Below are 15,545 nucleotides of genomic sequence, written 5' to 3'. Positions count from 1 at the left end.
CCGCGCAGGCGCCAATAACGTGCGGAGGCTGAGCGGCCCGTGTGGGGTAGCCAGCGGCGTGTTTGAAAGTTGAGACTAGTACCACTTGCTCAGCACAATGAGCTCGGGCGCATGGGACTTGCAAAGCATCACGACCATGTGGGCTAGTATCGGCCATACGGATACAAACTGGACGGCCAAAGCGGCTGCCTTTGTGCTCAACGTTGTGATCAAGGGTTTCCGGTTTATCGGCTTGTTTGCCTTGTTCCCTATCTATCTGTTCTGTATCATGGAGTTCGCAGGATATATCGTCTTGCTCACGACGGGTAGGTGCTCACGACTAACTCAGGCGTGCGCCACCACAAGCGTGAGGCTGCCGAGCGCGTCAAATCACGCCTCCCCTCCCGCACCGCCGAGTCGGCCAAGGCCAGCAGCCTGCCTGAGAATGGGCCAGCGCCGGCGATCCGCACCGACGAGCTGCGTGCGCGCATTCCGGCAACGAATGCGTGACGCATTTCTCTTGACGAACTCATACCCCTTGTTTCTGCTGTGTCTAACTCGTAATTGCGTTGCTACGCATCTCCATGACTATCACTGAACCGGCGCGGACGAGGCGTACTGGGCGACGCGTGCGCGGCGCTCGCGGCACGACGGGGGGATACGTGGAAACCAGGCGAGCTGGGGCTCAGGCCGATGCTCAGGCCACGTTCCACCAGGATGCCATAGAGCGTCGGACGGCGCGCGGGGTTCATGTGCGCCCGATCGCTAGTGTGCATGCCTTGTGTCAGCGCGTGGTCGAGAGAGATGGTCGGCTTGTTCGGCGGCACCGGCATAGACGTGCTGCGCCCGTGCCGCGGCGCGAGGTGGGGGGCGAGGGGCGCATCGCGCGTGAGGCGCGGTGGCGTCGCGTACAAGGACGGCCCGGCCTCGGCCTCGGCCTCGACCGGCTCTGGCGAGTGCGTGGTGCGCGTATGCTCGTCCTCGACCGCGGCCGAGTAGAGGGGTCCGGCGAGCGGCGACGTCGCGGCGCCGCGCGACAAGGCGTCGTGGTCGTGCCACGCGGCGGGGTCGTGCCACCCCGGGCCCCAGAGCGTAATGTCCGAGGCGCTCTCGACCTCTTCTTTTTCGTCCATGCTGTGGTGCAAAGAGATGACCCATACGCCGCACAGCAGCAGGCCCGTGCCGAAGCACACGCAGAACACATCGAGCCACGAGAGAATCGCAAGCTCGTTAAAGTACACCAGCCCCAACGTGATCGACGAGATATTGTAGAAGCAAAATGCCAGGGGGCAGACCAGCACCGGATCGGCGAGTTTTAGGCTCTTGTTCAAGTACCATAGTTGGAGCAGGGCGGCAGTCAAGAGGATCACGACCAGGAACCAGCTCATGGGACTCGCGAGCTGGTTGTTGCCGCGCAGCGACAGCACCAGCAGGTCCACGCCGCTTTTGGCAAGCAGCAGGCACACGCCGCTGAGCGTGCCGCTCGTCGCACTGTACGCGACGGCCAGCGCGAGGACCGTCGGGCGGTTCGCGGGCAGTTCGAGCGCCGACGTGCGGGGCATAGCCGCCTCGACATCCGCGACGAGCGGAGGCATGGGCGCTCCACGGCGGTTCGGCACGCTGGGGTGCCCGTTGCCCAGCGCTCCGTACGACGGCGCGTGCGGCTCGGGCTGTGCCGAGGTGCTCGGCGTTTGTGCAAGCGTGCCGTGCACACGCTTGCTTGCGCTGTCCTTGTTGAGCAGCGCGTCGACGAGCAGCGGCGTGCGGTCGTCCTCGGCGCCCCGCTGCATCGGCGTAGCGATGCCCGACGAGTTTTCCGAGACCTCGGCGACGGTCGCGAGCGACGGCGCGGGCCAGCGGCGCCCTCCAAGGCCCCGCCAGCGCCGGCGGGAAGAACGCCCTTTTCGTGGCGCGCACTGCGGCTGCCAGAGCAGCTGCCACTCGGTGAGGTGCGCCATGGTCAGCACCGAGACAAAGACGAGAAGGTAGAGCATCGCGAATGCGACAAACGACGGCCGCTCGTACAAATCAAGAAGCTCCTTGAGCGACCGTGGCTCCTCTGGTACCGAGCCAAAGTAGGCAATGAGCAGCGCGCCGACGGCAATGAGCGTCGAGCCTGCATTAAAATAGCATACGTACCCATGGCCATGTGCCGCGACAAAAAGTCGTTGAGAAGCACGCGCGCGAGCAGCGCATTGTACAGCAGACTAACTGCCCCTAGCGGTGCCAAGATTACGACGGGGAGCGTGCCGATCTGAAAGATCGTGCCGCTAATGTTGGCCGCAAGGAACACGACGAACCCCGCAACCCAGAGCGGCCGGCTCCATTCGGACTTGCGCTCCTCCTCCGGAAGCGCCTCGTTATGTATATGCGAGCGCCGCTGTACTGTGAGGCCTACGTCAGCCACACCACCTACCGAGACTCTGTACAAAGCTCGCCACCAGCCCCAGTCCGACCGCTATCGGCACGTCCATCGCGGGGCGATGTGGAGGGCTGCGATTCTCCCGCGGCGATGCGCTCGACGCCCGACGCGCCGCGGCGGCGGCAGACGGATCCGATTCCGATCCGTGCACCAGGCCGCCGCGCGAGTACGAGCGGGGGAAGCACCGCGAGCGGGGCGTCCGACTCTGGTGCGCCGTGGTCGTCGTCACCGGCGGCGATCACGCGCTCGCTTACCGAGTCGATCCACGGCCTCCAGACGCGCTACAGCGACTGGAAGCACTCGACCAAGGCCTTTCGAAAGATGCGGCTCGACAGTGTGCCGCGCGATAACTCGAGCGACTCGCTGTCGAGCACGGCGTCTGCGCCGCCGACCGTCGTCCTCGAGCCGCTCGAGGCGATCGTGTCCGACGTGCTCCTAGCCGGCGAGCCGATGCTCAAGGTGACGCAGAACAAGGTGGCGCAGCGCACCTTTTCGGTCGATACCGAGAGTGCGGCTATTGTCTGGGCGAGCAAAAAGGACAACAAGGTGCCGCTGTACGCCATCCGTGACGTGCGCTTCGGCGCGGAAGCACGCTCCTATCGGCAGTCGCTGCAGATTGCCGACTCGCACGAGCCGCTGTGGATCTCGGTAATCTACCAGACACCAAAAGCGTACAAGGCCGTGCACTTGATTGCGCTCTCGAGCGAATCGCTGCAGCGCTGGCGCGACACGCTCCTCGGCGTCATGGCGCAGCGCCAGGCGCTCATCTCTGGCCGCGTGCCGGCGGCGAGCACGCAGTCGCACTGGCTCAATGCGTCGTGGCAGGAGAAGGATGCGAAGCTCACGCTCGACGACGTCGCACAGCTGTGCCAACGCACCGGCATCCAGTGCTCCCACCGGGAGCTCAAGGCGCACTTTGAGGCCGCAGATACCCAGAAAAAAGGCGTGCTCAACTTTGAGGCGTTCCAGCACTTTGTCGCCTCGCTCAAGCGCCGCGTCGACGTCGAGCAAATTTTTCAGGCGTGGGCCGACCAGGAGACCATTTCGCTCGACGTCTTTTGTGGCTTTTTGCGGCAAGAGCAGCGCGAGTCGTGGAGCGACGAGCAGGTGGCCAAGGTTTACGAGCGGCATGCGTCGCCGCAGGGGATGGGGTACGACCAGTTTCTCACCTACCTCCTCTCGCGCGATAATGCATCGGGCGCGGCGCGCACGGCGCGGCGTACCGCGTCTCGCCACCGCCACGAAGCGAGTGACGAGGGCGACCATGCGCTGACGCTGCCGCTGAGCGACTACTTTATCAGCTCGAGTCACAATACCTACCTCGTCGGTGGGCAGTGGAAAGGCGACAGCACGGTCGAGGGGTATGTGCGTGCCTTGCAGCAAGGCGCACGCAGCGTCGAGCTCGACTGCTGGGACGGCCCCAACGGCCAGCCTCAGGTGACGCACGGGCGCACGCTCACCGGCAAGGTGCCGTTTGACGACGTCGTTGCGGCGATTGCGCAGTATGCGTTTGTGTCGTCGCCCTATCCCCTGATCCTCTCGCTCGAGATCCACAACGATGTGCAGCAGCAAGAGGCCATTGCGTCGATCCTGCGCACGCGTCTCGGCACGATGCTGGTCACGGCGCCGCTCGACGACATGCCGCGCGATACGCTGCCGAGTCCCGAGGAGCTGCGTGGGCGCGTGTTGGTCAAGTTTAAAGACTGGGGCCTAATCCACATGCTCGAGCACGTCGCCGAGCCGCCCCCCGAGTCGCCCGTCTCGACAACCGACTACACCGAGTCGGAAGGCGACTCGCTCCTCGACCAGGCGCGGGGCATTGTGCGCCACATCAAGCGCCCGCTGCGCAAAGAGCCACCGGCGGAGCACGCGCCCATGTCCGACTCGCTCACTGCGCTGCTCGTGTACACGATCGGGGTGCGGTGCCGCGGCATCAACAAAAAAGAGCACTATGCGCCCGAGCACATGTTTTCGCTCTCGGAGCGCAAGGCGCTGCGTATCATTCGCACGAACAATGCAGACCTCGTCAAGCACAACGTGACACACCTCACACGCGTCTACCCCAGCCTCTCGACGCTGAGCCGTCTGCATAGCAGCAGCGCCAACTTTCTGCCGATCGACATGTGGGCCGCGGGCTGCCAGCTCGTGGCGCTCAACTGGCAGACGCGCGACCGCGGCATGGAGATGAACCAGGCGTTCTTTTCCTACTACTCTGGCGGCTACCGCCTGAAGCCTGCCGGCCTGCGCGAGCGTACGCTGCTCAAAAACGGCCCAGGGGCCATTCGTGTGTCGCTGCATCTGACGATCGTCTCTGCGCAGCAGCTTCCGCCGGGCGCGCGCGACGAAGAGACAAACGTGTACATTGCGCTCAGCGCGCACACGCCTCTGCAGTGGGGCCGAGCCGCGCGGATCGTGCGCGACGAAGGCGTCGGTACGTCGCCGCGTCTCGGCAGCGCGTCCTTCCGCACGGCGAGCGCGAATTCCGCGCTCGCGCCGATGTGGAATGCGCGGTGCACCGTGCAACTCGACCTCCCTGCCCCCCTCGCCGCCGAGGCGTACGAGTCCGACCAGCTGCGTACCGTGACCCGCGGCCTGCTGGACCTGTGCTTTTTGCGCTTCCAGGTCTTTAACGAGCACCAAGGCGTGTCGAACGCCCTTGCGTCGTCCACGGCAAACCTCGGCACGCTGAGCCAAGGCTTCCGGCACCTCCCACTGTACGACACGCAGCTCTCGCGGCTGCTCTATGCTACGCTCTTTGTCCATACGCAATATACCCTCGAGCGGGTGGAATAGGCCAAACAACTTGGATTGCACTACGCGGCTCCTGTCTAGCACAGGCTCTACGCTTTTGCTAGGTGGTAGGAATGCTGCCTATCGGGTACTTAACCCAGCGACGGGAACGCCGACTCGTCCTGCAGGTTGACGGTCGGGCCGCTGCCGCGCGCGGCACCGCCGCGGGGCGCGCGAGGGCGCCACGGCCGCGCTCGGCGCGGCCACCACGGTCGCCACGGCCGCGGGCACCGCCACGGCCGCGCTCACCGCGGCCGCGGGCACCACCGCGGCCACGGTCCGAGCCGCCGCGGTTCGCACCGGGCTGCTCGTAGACCGGCTCAAATTCGATGGTCTGCTTGGCCTTGTGCGTCTTCGGCGCAGCGGTCTTCTTGCCGCCGCCACCCGCAAAGTAGGCCTCGCCCTCGGACTTCTCGAGCTTCTGGCCGTAGCTCTGCTCGTCGGCCTCGACGGGACGGGGAGCGGTGGCGCCGAGCTGCGCGCGCTTCTCCTTCTGGGCCTCGAGGTACTGGTCAAGGGTGAGGGTCTTCTCCTCCTCCTCCTCCTCGGCGGCACGGGCAGCGGCCGCGTCGGCCTTGTCCTCCTTGACGGCCTCCTTGGCGTCCACCTTGGCGTCCTCCTTGGCGCCCTCCTCGTTCTTCACGGCGTTCGTGCCGTCGAGGCCGCCCTGGCCGAGGCGCTGCGACTTCTCAGTGTCCTCGCGGCCGGTGCCCGAGTGACGGTCGAAAGGACGGCCACGGCCGGGCTTGCCGCCGCGGCCACGGCCGCCGCGCTCACCACCACGGCCACGCTCGCCGCGGCCGCGGCCACCACGGTCACCGCGGGGGCGCGGCTCCTCGGCCGCATCCGTCTTGGGAGCACGCGGCGCACCAGGCACCGTGCGCTGCTCCTTTGCCTGCGGGGCTGCGGGGGCAGCGGCCGGGGCAGCGGCCGGGGCAACCTCCGAGCCGTCATCGCCGAGCAGCTGGAACGGGTTCTTGCTCGCAACCGACATTATTTTGGATGAATGTACTGCTCTTTTTGCAGGAGGTCTATCGCGCAGTCAGCACTTGTTCAGAGGCCCAGCGGCGGTACCTACCCACACCCAAATCTGACCGACGTCAAGAGAGGAAGAAAACGACCGATTCGTCGCCGCCGCGGCGACCGCCGCGTGCGCCCTTGGAATTGGGCTCGAAAATTGCGCATCTACCCGTAAAAGCCTTGCCGCAGTTCCACACAAGTCACATGCTTTTTCTCGCAGGGGGCCGGCACAAAGGCGTGGAAATTTTGGATTGCCGCGTAGCGCAACGGCGCGGTCTATGGGGACATCACACTACATAGACCATAGAAACCTAATGCGCTTGGCAACTTAGAAGGCAGCGGGCTGCGGCACGCCACCCTGAGTGTAGGCGGCCTCGCTGTGCTGCTGGAGCTGCTCGGCAGCGAACTCCTGCGAGACGGGGGCCGACGGGGGCTCGAGCGTGGGCGCGTTGCGCGACTCCGACATGGGCTGCGTAACGGGCACGTCCTCCTTGGGCTCGAGGATGGTAACCGCATCGGGCAGGGGGAAGGGACGGCCAACGCGGCCCTCGGGGTCCCAGCCGTGCATGATCTTGACCTTGATACCGAGCACACCCTGCTTCATCAGGACGTGGCGGACGGCCTCGTCGACAAAGTCCTTGACGGGCTGACCGGTGTGGATCATGAAACCGTCGTTGAACTTCATCGACTTGGCACGGGCGGCACGGAGCTTGCCCGAGATGATGACCTCGCAACCCTTGGCACCCGACTCCATCACGAAGCGGAGCACACCGTAGGCGGCACGGCGGACGGGGAGACCACCGAGGAGCTTGTTGCGCAGCGACTCACACTGGGCAACAGCGTGGAGACCACGGTTCTGCACCTTTTCGGCGTAGAGCTCGAGCGAGCCCTCGGGGAAGCGGAAGCGCTGGCGCACGAGCGAGGTGAGCTCGCGGATGCGGCGGCCCTTGTCACCGAGCACCTCCTGGGTGTGGGTAGCACGGATGATGATCTCGGTGCGGACGTGGTTCACACGCACAAGGCAGCCCGAGTAGCCCTCAGCAGCGAGCTCACGGGTGAAGAACTCGTTGAGCTCGGCAGTGAAGACACCGTCAGCAATAAACTTCCTCTTCTTCGAAATGATAGCAGACGCCATAGTCTTGATGGACAACCGGTGGTGTGCAAGAAAGAGCGACTCGCGCCTGGCGCCCTAGGCTTCTTTGGAACTACATTTCGTCACGTGATGGGAAGGTAGCGCGCCCGCGCGCCGCCGGTGCAGCTCCTCCACACACAGCAAGGTACGTCGCCCGAGGGCAAAGAAGAGTTGTGCGATACGCACGCAAAACTGGCATCTCTTGACCGAGGCGCCGCCACGATGCGGCGCCGTGGACGTGAATTGACTGTCTGAGCCCTCTTTATCTCTTTTTGAACAGGCTAATGAGCAGTAGTTGCAATCGTTTGCCGTCCGTGCACCGTGTGCGTCAGGTCAGGTCAGACGACGGGTCTTAAGAGCACCGTGCCCGCAGGTAATGCTGCTATCCCGGCCGGAGTTTGAGTCATAGCCCGCCAACAACAAGCATGCGCCCTGACTTTTGTGCACGCACAGAAGAGGGGCGCCGCTGACGCGAAGGGCATGTGCTCGCACGCCGTGGCGTTTCCGCCGTCAAACGCCACATGCACCCGCGTTACATTGTAGAATTGTGGTATAGGCCTATTAAAAGAAAAGCCACTTGGAGTGCGTGGCCGGGCGCTTGGGCAGCTTGTCCTGGTACAGCCGTGTGAGGTCGTCGAGCTTGAGCATCACTTCCTCGAGCTTCTCCTTGCGCTGCTGCAGATCAATGTGCTTGCGAATGGCAGGGTTCTGGCGAGCGAACGCGGTCATGTCGTCCTTCGACATGTCGTACCCGAGGCGTGCGTCGATCTCGCGGGGGAACTGGTAAAAGAACTCGGCGAGGAGCTCAATGTTGATAAACATCACCGCCGTGTACGTCAGCTTCTCCGTCACGACATTCAAAAAGGACTCGGGGCAGAACACCTTTTGGTCGGGACCCGCCTTGCAGCGGCGCGAGCGCAGCACCGCCAGGCGCATGCGCAGGATGTCGGCACGGTCCTGCAGGAAACGCGCCTCGCGCGCTTTCGAAAGCAGTGCCGCGTTGAAGCCGGGGCGCGTCGGGTCGTTCTGGTCGTCCTGCGCGAGGGCCGCGAGCGCCTCGGCGTCGCCACTCGACTCGACACGCGCAGCAATGCGCTGCCGCTCGCGCTCCTCGAGCTGTACAATGTACTCGACCGCACCGCGCAGGCGGCGCGAACCGATCGCGTTTTTCAGGCGGTCGTACGCCTCGCTGCACATCGCGAGCTCGTTGCGCATGAGCGCCTCTGACTGCTTGCGCCCTTCCTCCCACTCGCGCTCGTTCAGCTCGACCTCGTACTTGTACGGCTTGACGCAATTCTCGACTTGGTCGGCGGTGATCGTGAAGCGGTCCTTGAGCAGCGCCGTGCCGAACGACACGATCCGCTCGGCCGTCTCGACGTGGTGATTAAAGGGTTCCGAAAGGGCGAGCTGCTCGAGCTGCGCGCGGATCGTATTCGCGACAAGCTGCGTGCTCATGCGCCCGATGCCGCTCTTGGTTAGCGCCCCGGTCGAGGCGTCGAGCTTGTGCATCCACTCGGGGTTCAGCTCGTCCGGCGACTCGCGGCGCTTCTCGCCGAGCTCGGTCAGCTCGCCAATCTTGCCGTCGGTCCAGTAGATCTGTGCGAGGATGTCCATGACCTTGTCGTCGAGCGCATTCTTCAGCAGCACACGCACTTCGGGCTTGCCAAAGTTTTGCGCAAAGAGCTTGAAGCGCTGCTTCAACACGTCGAGCACCTCGGTCACGTAGCTCTCGGCGGTGATCGTGCGGTCGTTGTACTGCACCTTGAACTGGTACGCGGCGTCCTCGAGCTCGGAGCGGACGACGCCAGCGACGCCAGTAAGCGACGCGCCCATGTTCTCTTCCAGCACCACCATGAGGCGCTGGCGCAGCTTGTCCGTGCCGACCATCGGCGCGACGCCGGCGTTGCGGCCACGCTGGGGGGCCTCGAAGGCGACCGCGTGCTCGTCAAAGTACTTGCGCTCGTACTGCTGCGTCAGCTCGACGGGGTTCGCAGCACGTCCAAGAGAAAAGACAGAGTGGTTCACCGGCTCGGGCGAGCGGCACACGACACCAATGTAGCCGAGCGACAGGGGGTATTTGTTGTTGTTCAGGATCGACGCGCCGACGTCGGCAGGAACGAGATCCATCTTGGTCACAACACCGATCGTGCGCATGCCGAGGGGATCGACCTTGCGGCTCGCACGCAGCGCGGGCGAGTTCGCCAGGTCAACGTCTGCGGCACACACCGCGAGAATGATGTTCGGCTCTTGGATGTACTTTTCGCAGAGGCCAGCAATCTTTTCGCGCAGCTCCTCCGGCTGGTCCATCGAGCTGAGCTGCACGTAGCCGGGCAGATCAATGAGCGAGAGGTCGGGGACGTGGGGACTGTGGATGTGCAGCTCGATCGGCTTGTCGCTCACGCACTCCTGGGCAGGCACGGCCATGTTCAGGTCGTACAGCACCTTTTGAATGCGCATAAAGTCGGTCACTTTGCCCATGCCTGTGCCAGGGAACTCGCCGTACTCGACGATCCCGTCCGGAGGCACGTCGCCAGGGGGGACATGCACGAGCGTAAGCTCAATCGGGCGGCGCGTCACCATGTTGTTGCCCTTCGGCAGGAACTCGTGGCCGACAATCGACTCAAGCACACTGCTCTTGCCGCTGCTCTGCGAGCCAATCACGACAATACTCGGCAACACGAGCTGGTCGCCGTCGTGATCGACCTCTTTGAGGATGTTGCGCACCTCGATGAGCTTGCGCGTAAGGAGCATGAGCTCTTCCGACGAGCCGGGCTGCGGGCCGTGGTGGTGCTCGCCGCCCTCTCCCTCGCCCTCGCCCTCACCGCCGTTGAGCGTCGCGCCAAGCGCCGCGGCGGCCGCGGCGAGGACCGAGTCCTGGTCGTTGTTGTTGTTGTTGTTGTTGTTGTTGTTGCCGCCCTCGTCGCTCTCCTCCTGCTCCTCGCGCGCCTGCTCAAAGCGCGACAAGAACGAGTTCCAGCCGTCACGCGCATACGCCAGCGCGCTGTTCGAGTTCTCCGACAGCGCGCCGAGGAGGCCGTTCGCCGAGTCGCTCGCCGAGCCAAACAGGTCGCCGAGACGCCCCTTCCACTCGTCGAGCTTGTAGTTCGTGTACGCGTACAAGCCGCCCGCACCTGCAATTCCATAGATCGGCAGGCGCACGAGACGCAGCATGAACTTGGGCATGCCGGAGCTCGTGCTGATCGCCCGTGCATGCAGGTGGCGTTGGAACGCCACGGGCGGCATCGTAGGGCGCACTGCGGCTACACGCAGGCTCTGCACCGCCGGCGAGAATGCGGTACGTGGCATACTGGTCGCACTCCGGGCACCTGCACTCGGCAGGCGCAGCGCCACCGCACGGCGCAGTAGCGACATGGTTGAAACAAGGGACCGACGAAGAGGAACTATGCATGGCTCGCGCGAGTGGGGAATTATGCTACAGGACCCCGCTGAGCGCCGCGTCGTAGCGACGGAGGAGGTCGCGGGCGAGGTCCGTGACACGCGCAGGGCCATCTGTCGCCTGCCAGCCGTCGATCTGTCCGGGATAGACGTACTCGCGGCCGAAAAAGGTGCACTGCGCGCCGTACCGCGCGGTCGAGTCGAGGTCCTCGGCCGGGGCGACGGCAACGTACGAGGCGGCGATCGCGCCTTTGTACGCGTCGATGGGGTGGTGCGGCGAAAAGGTCCAGCGCGCCTGGGTCAGTAGTGCGACGTACCACGTAGAACACGAGCTTCATGAGCGAGAGGAGCACCACGTGGATGACCTCGGCAAAGATGCTGCTCGCGACAATGCCGGGGTGCGCCGTGTAGACGCGGGGCGCGTGCTCGTGCGTCGCCGCGAGACGCTCGTCCATGCCGAGTGCCGCGAGCTCGCACTGGTACTTGGTCGACTCGTACGCGTGCGGCGACACCTTGGGGTCGAGGCACTGGAAGTCCTCGGGGTGGTAGTCGCGCTGGCTCGCCTCGAGCGAGCCGGTCCAGATGATGCGCGACGGCGTCTTGTACGGCGACTTGCGCATCAGGGGCACGAGCGCGTTCGCGAGCACATAGTGCATGCCGCAGTTGATCTCCCACACCCAGCCGAAGCCGTCGGCGGTCGTCTCGCTAGGGTTCTGCAGCTTGTACGACGGGCGCGTCACACCACGGTGCAGGTTCGTGATAATCTCAAAGAACGCCAGCGGCCAGTTGACGCCGGCCCACGCCGCGCCGCCCGCGTTGAGGATCAGGTGCGTGAGGTAGGGGTAGGTCGCCAGCACTTCCTGCGCGCACGCTTTGGTGCTCGCGACGCTCGCCAGGTCGAGTTTGACAAACTCGATTTTCGAGTTGCGCGCAAAGCGCCGGCGGTATTCGGTGCGCGCAACCGCATTGCGCTCGGCCAGCGGGGCGCTGCGGTCATTGGTAAACTGGCGCGTGCGCAGGCCATCCTTTGACGGGGCGTCGACCGCCGAGCTCGCCGCCGAGCCCACACGCTCCGGAAGGTCGTCGTCCACCTGGTCATGCAGCTTCTGTAGCAGCGCCTCGAGCGCCTCGATCGCCGCACGCGCTTTTGCCTCGTTGCGGCACGCGAGGATCAGCGTGCACCCGTTGCTGGCATCAAACGGCGTGCCGGCCGCATCTTCGCGACCGCCATATAGCGCAGTGCTGTCTGGGGGCGCCGGCGTCGAGAGCTGCACAAGCAGGCGCTCGCACACGCCGAGGCCCACGCCGCCGTTCGCGCCGGTCACCAAGACAATCGGGCGGCTCATGGAAGTGGAGGTTCGCCTCGCATGTTTCGGCCAGCGGGCCTCTTGAGCGGGGTCGTGTGCCCTGCGTTTCGCGATGGGGCGTGCGAGGGCGACCGTGTCCAGTGCCCGTACTCGCATGATTTAAGGCTGCTTGAGGCGCAGGTGCAGGAAGCCAAGCGCCGCAAAGTCGAAGAGACGCCGGCCAAGGAAAAGGCCGCACCGCCGGCCAAGGCGGCGGCGCGCCCGCCGCCCGCCGCGGCGCCCGGCGGCCTCGAGTGCCCGGTGATTACGAGCAGGGTGCACCCTGCCTCTTCGAAAATCTCGCTGGGGGCACGAAAAAATGGCATCCAAAAGATCTTTGGCACGCTCTCCGTCTTTTACAAGCCGCTCATTACCCATGCGGACCCCACGATGCGCACGATCGGCGCTGACCTGTGCACGACGGATGCGCGCGCGATAGAGGCCGACGTGTTTCGCCTCGCGAGCGAGCACTCGTACCGCAACTCGAGCATGAGCGCGGCAATGAGCGTGACGAAACGCAACAAGGAAGCGCTCGCCGAGGCCGTCGACGAGGCGTGCGCAGCCACGCACCACGGCGGTGCGGACGCCGCGCGTGCGATTCTGCTGCGCTGCACCGAGACCGGGACGAATGCCGAGGTAATGGCGAAGCGAAAAAAGGCCGAGGACCGCAAGGCCCACTACCTCACACGCGAGCGCGTCGTCAAGGCGGGCTTCCTGTGCCCAAAAGGCGACCTGCAGACGCTGGGGTACCTCACCGAGATTCCCGCAGCCTGGGGACCGGGCGGCGACCGCATCAATGGCGCCGGCGAAAAGCAGACGTGTGCGCGCTGCGGCACGTTGTTCCTTGTTGCGCCGCTGCAGACGGCCGCACACGGAGGCCAGGACCCTGAAGCATGCCGCTTCCACCCTGGGCGTCCCCGCCGCGAAGAAGCGAGCGACGGAAAGCGCCGCAAGGTCCAGCGGTGGACGTGCTGCGGGCGCACGGTCGACACCCAGGCGCTCGGCGACGACCGCTGCGCGACCGGGCCCCACGTCTTTAAGGAAGAGGCCGAGGAGGCACTGCACCACCGCGCGCCGTATACCACCTTTGCGCAGCTCGCCGAGGAGATGGGGGGAAGTAGCGGGGCGCTCGACCTTGCTGCTCTGGACTGCGAGATGAGCTATACGACGCAGGGCCTGAGCGTTACGCGCATCACGCTGATCGACGAGAGCGGCGAGATTGTCTTTGACGAGCTTGTGCGGTGCACCGACGACGTCGCCGTGCTCGACTTTAATACACAATTCTCCGGTATCCAGCCGGAGGAGTACGAGGCGAACGCCGTGCTGGACCTCGAGGCGGCGCGGCGCGCGCTCGCGCGCTACGTCGGGCCGAATACGGTTTTGGTACGTTGCCTTGCTGACCTAGATTGGCCATGGCCTCGAAAACGATCTGCGCGCGATTCGCGTGGTGCACACGACTATCATCGATACGTGCCAGCTCTTTCCGCATCCCCGCGGCCTGCCGTTCCGCCTCGCACTGCGCGACCTGGTCGCCAAGTACCTCGGCAAGATCATCCAGGCAGGCGGCTCGGCCGTCGGCCACTCCTCTGCCGAAGACGCACAGACGACACTCGAACTTGTGCGGCACAAGTGGGCGGAGCTTTGTACATAACTACTTGGTAGACGCGCCACCTTCTTTCTCCATGCGCTTGGCGTACGCCTCCTGGAGGCCTGCACGCTTCTCATTGCGGACCGCACGGCGCTGCTTGCGGCGCTCGACACGCGAGACGTGGTCGGTGCTCGACGGCTCTTTGCGCTTCGCCGGTGCTTTCTTCTCCTCAGCTCGCCGCTCGTCCTCGAGCAGGTCGGCAAGCGTGCGGGGGTCGAGCGCCATCACACGGTCGCCTTCGCGCTCTGACTCGGCATGCGCAAACTCGACAAAACGGTGGAACCGCCGCTTGTGGTTCTGGATGAGTCCGGCGACGTACCTTGCTCTCGGCATGCACTTCAATGGCCTTGTCGTTCTTTAGCATGACGATCGGGCATGCGACGCACCGGAAAATCTCGGCGCGTCCGGGTGCCTCGTCGTCCAGGTAGATGGGGCTCTCGAGCGCATCACGGACGGTGAATTGTACGTCGCCTTCGTCCTCTTCATCGTCGTCGCCCTCCTCGTCTTCCTCATCATCGTCATTGTCGTCGTCATCGTCATCGCTAAACTCCTCCTCACTCGCACTCTCCTCGTCCAGGGCCGTCTCGATGGTGACGGGACCCGTCTCCTCCGTCTCCTCGCCGAGCTCCTCGCGGAGCGCCTGCGCCTTGCTCAGCCGCTTGAACATGGCGTCCAAAAAATGGCTGACTAAGCATCCAACACACCTCCACGATGCCGCGTCCAGCGCGTCGTGCGGCGGACGCGCCTGACGCGCACGCGTGGATCGGCGAGCTGCTGGGCGAGGAGGCAATGGCGCACCTCGCTCCTGGCGCCAAGAGCACTGCACATGCGATCGGACAGGATGTACGTGAATAGGCTGACGCAGACGGTCGAGCGCATGGCCGGCGACCTCGTGCGGATGGCACTCTTTACCGAGTATCGGCGGCACCCCCTGCGCCGCGACGATGTAATGAAAAAGAGTAGGTTCTTTACTTAACACAGTTATTGGAAAGGACGCGAGTCGTGCGTTTCCGGTTATTTTTGCGGTTGCGCAGCACATGCTCAAGACCACCTTTGCATACGAGCTCGTGGAGATGCGCGCACGCAACCAGGAGAATCCGCTGCTGGTCGAGCAGGCCGAGAAGCTCGATGAGCGTGTGGGTGCCAAGCGGCAGCGTACTGAGCCGACGCGGAAGGACATGTCGGCGTCGGCTACGTGGATGCTGCGCTCGACGCTGCCGCCTGCCGTCCTTCAAGAACTGGGGCGGCGTGATACCCAAGACGCGGCGCTCGTTGACTGGAGCATGGATGCCCAGCTCGGCGGCATGGGCCTCCTTTTTCTTATTCTCAGCATCATTCTGCTGTGCGGCCGCCGCGTCGACGAAGGGCGTCTCCGTGCCTATCTTGCGCAGCTCTCGCTGTCGGTCGACCGTGCGCTTCCGTCAGCGCTGCAGCCGTTTCACGGCAGCGACGAGGGCGAGACATCGACACAGAGCCGCCAGCGCTTTTCGGGCGACCACAAGCTTACGTTGGAGACCTACATGGCCCAGCTGCAGCGCCAGGGGTATCTAGAAAAAGTGCGTGTCGAGACCGTGCGCGGCAGCGACGGCTCTGCGCAGGCGCCTGCGGCCGAGTACCGCTGGGGCCCTCGTGCAGAGGTCGAGATCGGTGAACAGGCCGTCGGCGCTTTTGTCGTGCGCATGTTTGGCGCAGTGAAGAACGAGACGCCACAGGACAGCACTGAGCTTGAGAAGCTCATGGAGCGTGCGGCGGGCACGCCGCTCGTAGGCTAAGAGACCGTGTATAGATCCCCACCGAGTTCCCATGCCGAGC

At 64.7% G+C, this 15,545-nt stretch overlaps 10 protein-coding genes across 10 annotated transcripts; 4 read left to right on the top strand and 6 right to left on the bottom strand.

The window, feature by feature from the left end:
• Nucleotides 1-97: 97 nt before the first annotated feature.
• MJAP1_000901 (uncharacterized protein) lies at nucleotides 98-489 on the top strand (the record flags this gene model as incomplete). The annotated part of the gene is made up of 2 exons (XM_060264867.1): nucleotides 98-305; nucleotides 329-489. The coding sequence occupies 2 exons, from the start codon at nucleotides 98-100 to the stop codon at nucleotides 487-489; spliced, it is 369 nt and encodes a 122-aa protein (XP_060120850.1).
• Nucleotides 490-551: 62 nt separating this feature from the next.
• On the bottom strand, nucleotides 552-2,453 carry MJAP1_000900 (uncharacterized protein; the record flags this gene model as incomplete). The annotated part of the gene is made up of 3 exons (XM_060264866.1): nucleotides 552-2,095; nucleotides 2,119-2,373; nucleotides 2,396-2,453. The coding sequence occupies 3 exons, from the start codon at nucleotides 2,451-2,453 to the stop codon at nucleotides 552-554; spliced, it is 1,857 nt and encodes a 618-aa protein (XP_060120849.1).
• A 38-nt stretch (nucleotides 2,454-2,491) lies between these two features.
• MJAP1_000899 (phosphoinositide phospholipase C) lies at nucleotides 2,492-5,194 on the top strand (the record flags this gene model as incomplete). Its single annotated transcript, XM_060264865.1, has 1 exon — nucleotides 2,492-5,194. One exon carries the CDS (start codon nucleotides 2,492-2,494, stop codon nucleotides 5,192-5,194), a length of 2,703 nt encoding a protein of 900 aa, XP_060120848.1.
• An 89-nt stretch (nucleotides 5,195-5,283) lies between these two features.
• Nucleotides 5,284-6,185, bottom strand: MJAP1_000898 (uncharacterized protein; the record flags this gene model as incomplete). The annotated part of the gene is made up of 2 exons (XM_060264864.1): nucleotides 5,284-5,313; nucleotides 5,352-6,185. 2 exons carry the CDS (start codon nucleotides 6,183-6,185, stop codon nucleotides 5,284-5,286), a joined length of 864 nt encoding a protein of 287 aa, XP_060120847.1.
• A 354-nt stretch (nucleotides 6,186-6,539) lies between these two features.
• RPS3 (40S ribosomal protein S3) lies at nucleotides 6,540-7,346 on the bottom strand (the record flags this gene model as incomplete). The annotated part of the gene is made up of 1 exon (XM_060264863.1): nucleotides 6,540-7,346. The coding sequence occupies one exon, from the start codon at nucleotides 7,344-7,346 to the stop codon at nucleotides 6,540-6,542; it is 807 nt and encodes a 268-aa protein (XP_060120846.1).
• A 558-nt stretch (nucleotides 7,347-7,904) lies between these two features.
• On the bottom strand, nucleotides 7,905-10,715 carry msp1 (mitochondrial dynamin GTPase Msp1; the record flags this gene model as incomplete). The annotated part of the gene is made up of 1 exon (XM_060264862.1): nucleotides 7,905-10,715. The coding sequence occupies one exon, from the start codon at nucleotides 10,713-10,715 to the stop codon at nucleotides 7,905-7,907; it is 2,811 nt and encodes a 936-aa protein (XP_060120845.1).
• A 61-nt stretch (nucleotides 10,716-10,776) lies between these two features.
• On the bottom strand, nucleotides 10,777-12,085 carry ERG27 (3beta-hydroxysteroid 3-dehydrogenase; the record flags this gene model as incomplete). The annotated part of the gene is made up of 2 exons (XM_060264861.1): nucleotides 10,777-11,034; nucleotides 11,057-12,085. 2 exons carry the CDS (start codon nucleotides 12,083-12,085, stop codon nucleotides 10,777-10,779), a joined length of 1,287 nt encoding a protein of 428 aa, XP_060120844.1.
• Nucleotides 12,086-12,106: 21 nt separating this feature from the next.
• Nucleotides 12,107-13,736, top strand: REX3 (RNA exonuclease 3; the record flags this gene model as incomplete). The annotated part of the gene is made up of 2 exons (XM_060264860.1): nucleotides 12,107-13,468; nucleotides 13,491-13,736. The coding sequence occupies 2 exons, from the start codon at nucleotides 12,107-12,109 to the stop codon at nucleotides 13,734-13,736; spliced, it is 1,608 nt and encodes a 535-aa protein (XP_060120843.1).
• On the bottom strand, nucleotides 13,737-14,400 carry MJAP1_000893 (uncharacterized protein; the record flags this gene model as incomplete). The annotated part of the gene is made up of 2 exons (XM_060264859.1): nucleotides 13,737-14,030; nucleotides 14,053-14,400. The coding sequence occupies 2 exons, from the start codon at nucleotides 14,398-14,400 to the stop codon at nucleotides 13,737-13,739; spliced, it is 642 nt and encodes a 213-aa protein (XP_060120842.1).
• A 44-nt stretch (nucleotides 14,401-14,444) lies between these two features.
• MJAP1_000892 (uncharacterized protein) lies at nucleotides 14,445-15,505 on the top strand (the record flags this gene model as incomplete). Its single annotated transcript, XM_060264858.1, has 3 exons — nucleotides 14,445-14,576; nucleotides 14,599-14,692; nucleotides 14,715-15,505. The coding sequence occupies 3 exons, from the start codon at nucleotides 14,445-14,447 to the stop codon at nucleotides 15,503-15,505; spliced, it is 1,017 nt and encodes a 338-aa protein (XP_060120841.1).
• Nucleotides 15,506-15,545: the final 40 nt, after the last annotated feature.

Source organism: Malassezia japonica, chromosome 1, assembly GCF_029542785.1.
Source record: "Malassezia japonica chromosome 1, complete sequence".
Taxonomy (NCBI): domain Eukaryota; kingdom Fungi; phylum Basidiomycota; class Malasseziomycetes; order Malasseziales; family Malasseziaceae; genus Malassezia; species Malassezia japonica.
The sequence above is the reverse complement of the archived record's forward strand: the minus strand, read 5'-3'. Positions and strand labels throughout refer to the sequence as shown.